The sequence below is a fragment of the Wallemia ichthyophaga genome (assembly GCF_000400465.1).
Source record: "Wallemia ichthyophaga EXF-994 unplaced genomic scaffold scaffold59, whole genome shotgun sequence".
NCBI classification, from domain to species: domain Eukaryota; kingdom Fungi; phylum Basidiomycota; class Wallemiomycetes; order Wallemiales; family Wallemiaceae; genus Wallemia; species Wallemia ichthyophaga.
In genome coordinates, this window is record NW_008806330.1 from 1 (window position 1) to 2,296 (window position 2,296).

Genomic DNA, 2,296 nt, shown 5'->3' on the forward strand with positions numbered 1-2,296 from the left:
CAAGTGAACCGAATAAATTGTCAGACCCACGGATCTCTATGATTTTGAATCAAATCAATGTGAACATTTCATATGTCAAATGGAGGTTAAATGCGATTTCGATAAACACATAGACGTTACCTGCTTTCCAGCAATGGAAATGCCCAGAAATAATTATCAGGCTTACTTTTTACGTCTATTTACTCTTCATCGTAGCTAGAGCATGTACATTATCGTTTTTCAAGGATATTGCGATTTAGAATATTATGTCATGATTTCTGGACTTTTAACATACAAATGGCTGAACGGCTGTCTGTTTGGTTCACTTTTCTTTTCTCCTCAATCTTATCCTTTCCTCAGTGCCAGTGTTTTTATGAATCGTGACCAAATTGCTATTATAAATAGTGAGTGCGTATTAATCAGAGATATCTTAGAAAACTCAATGACAAATGGATACCTTTTTGGGACTGTGTTCAATTTGTCTTAACCTTACGCAATTATTTGGACTAGCGGATCCAATTACATTCTGATATTTGCATAATTATCTTTGTATTTTGATAATGCATATCGTTTTAAGCAATTTTATTCTTCTTTTTCGAAGCGTGCAGGGTTCGGTAATTCTGTTAATTAAGATACAGCCATGACGTGGATTTTGACGACTCCGGCCATTGCAACCATTACCCCTTTTCTATAAAAGTTTTTGTTTCACATCGATAACTCATCTTAGCAATTTAATTCCATCACAAAGTTTGTTAAGGCACTGTTAAGGTTCAGAGTTGTACTTGAGAAATGACTTGTACAGTAAATTTAACATCCATTATAATAATTAATTAGAATGTAATATAAAAATAGCGTGACCTTTAAAGTGTTCTGCTTGAAATCTGTCCTGGAGGTTTATCCGATAAGGCTACGAGGAGAAGGTAAAAGACGTTTACGAGACGGCGAAGAGAGAGCGTGACGATAAAAAGGGCTTGGGATTAATATTGGGTTTGTCACCTAACAGATTCAGACTAGTGACTTAAGCAATGTCAGATATTATAATTATATTAGTTATGATGTTAAGATACAGTTAAAAATTAGCGTGGCTCGTGACATCTCGTAATTAACAAGTCTGCAATTCTTTTAAGTTTTAGACTGCTGGGTTGAGGAACGGTTTGTACAGCGAATGAGCAGATGGAATAAAGTGAACATGAAGTTTTCCGACGATGACTCACTATCGATTCAGAATGAATGTCCGGCGACCAGTGACTATCCGACCACACAACCGAAAGCGTTGACGAGAAAAGTCAGCGATATGACACTTTGACAGAAGGAAAGAGAATAAGATATATATCGTATGTTCTCTTGGTATCGTTTGATGAGTTGACATCATTAGTCTCTGAAATTTGGACGACGTATATTCTTGCGCTGCCTAAACAAGAGGATCACGCAACTTGAATTCCTAGCGTATCTTGCATACAACAAGACAGCGAGCTTTCCTAGTGTATTATTGAGGAATTATTGTTTCAGCTTATTGAGTTGCGATGACTACTGAGGAGTGGTACCAGCAGATACGGGTATTGAGGCAGTTAGGGAGGGAAGAACAGGTGGAGTTTGGAATTATTGACAGCATTTTTGGTGACTGATAAGCGAAAGAAAAGTACGCCTTCAAATTACAACGCTGAACTTATAGTTAAGCGCGTCAATATCACGTCTTCCTTTCGTGGACATACCGTCGTTTGAAGGCTGAAGAGTGCTATTAGATTCTTAGATAGCTTAAATGTAGCTCTAATACACTCAGGATTATTTTTTACCATGCTTCCCCTCTCACAGTCGAAAATACCATGCTCAATGACGTATTTTTTACAGCATCATCGGTAGTACAAAGTGGGGAGATTTAGATATCATTATGTGCAGAGTACCTGTGTGAGAAGAATTCAAATGCCCTTATCATGAATAACTTAAGTAATTTGCTCTACACTCGTCCAGCTAAATTTGACATAATGCAGTGAGTGTGATTTAAGGTCTAAAAATATTTGTTCCTAAAATCATAACATCTAAGATTCCAATCCAGTCTATAATACCTGTCAAACCCTATTGTTTGAAATTTCGAAATGCACTACTGGTCATAAAAATAAAGTCTCCTTGGAGCCAGCATGAAATCCTGTGGACGCTAATTGTCGGAGAACGTAAATCACGTTTATACAGCCGAAATTCTGAGCTGATTGGGTGCTACTTGTCTTCATCAGCTAGACATATTTGTTTATTTATATATGAAGCGCGTGACATCGTTCATAGTAATCCTATTTGCATTCGACTTCTCACTTACTTGGTCATT

At 37.1% G+C, this 2,296-nt stretch overlaps 1 protein-coding gene across 1 annotated transcript; it reads left to right on the plus strand.

Annotated features, from left to right (window-relative positions):
* Window positions 1-1,502: 1,502 nt before the first annotated feature.
* On the plus strand, window positions 1,503-1,701 carry J056_003816 (uncharacterized protein; the record flags this gene model as incomplete). Its single annotated transcript, XM_009272242.1, has 2 exons — window positions 1,503-1,565; window positions 1,615-1,701. The coding sequence occupies 2 exons, from the start codon at window positions 1,503-1,505 to the stop codon at window positions 1,699-1,701; spliced, it is 150 nt and encodes a 49-aa protein (XP_009270517.1).
* Window positions 1,702-2,296: the final 595 nt, after the last annotated feature.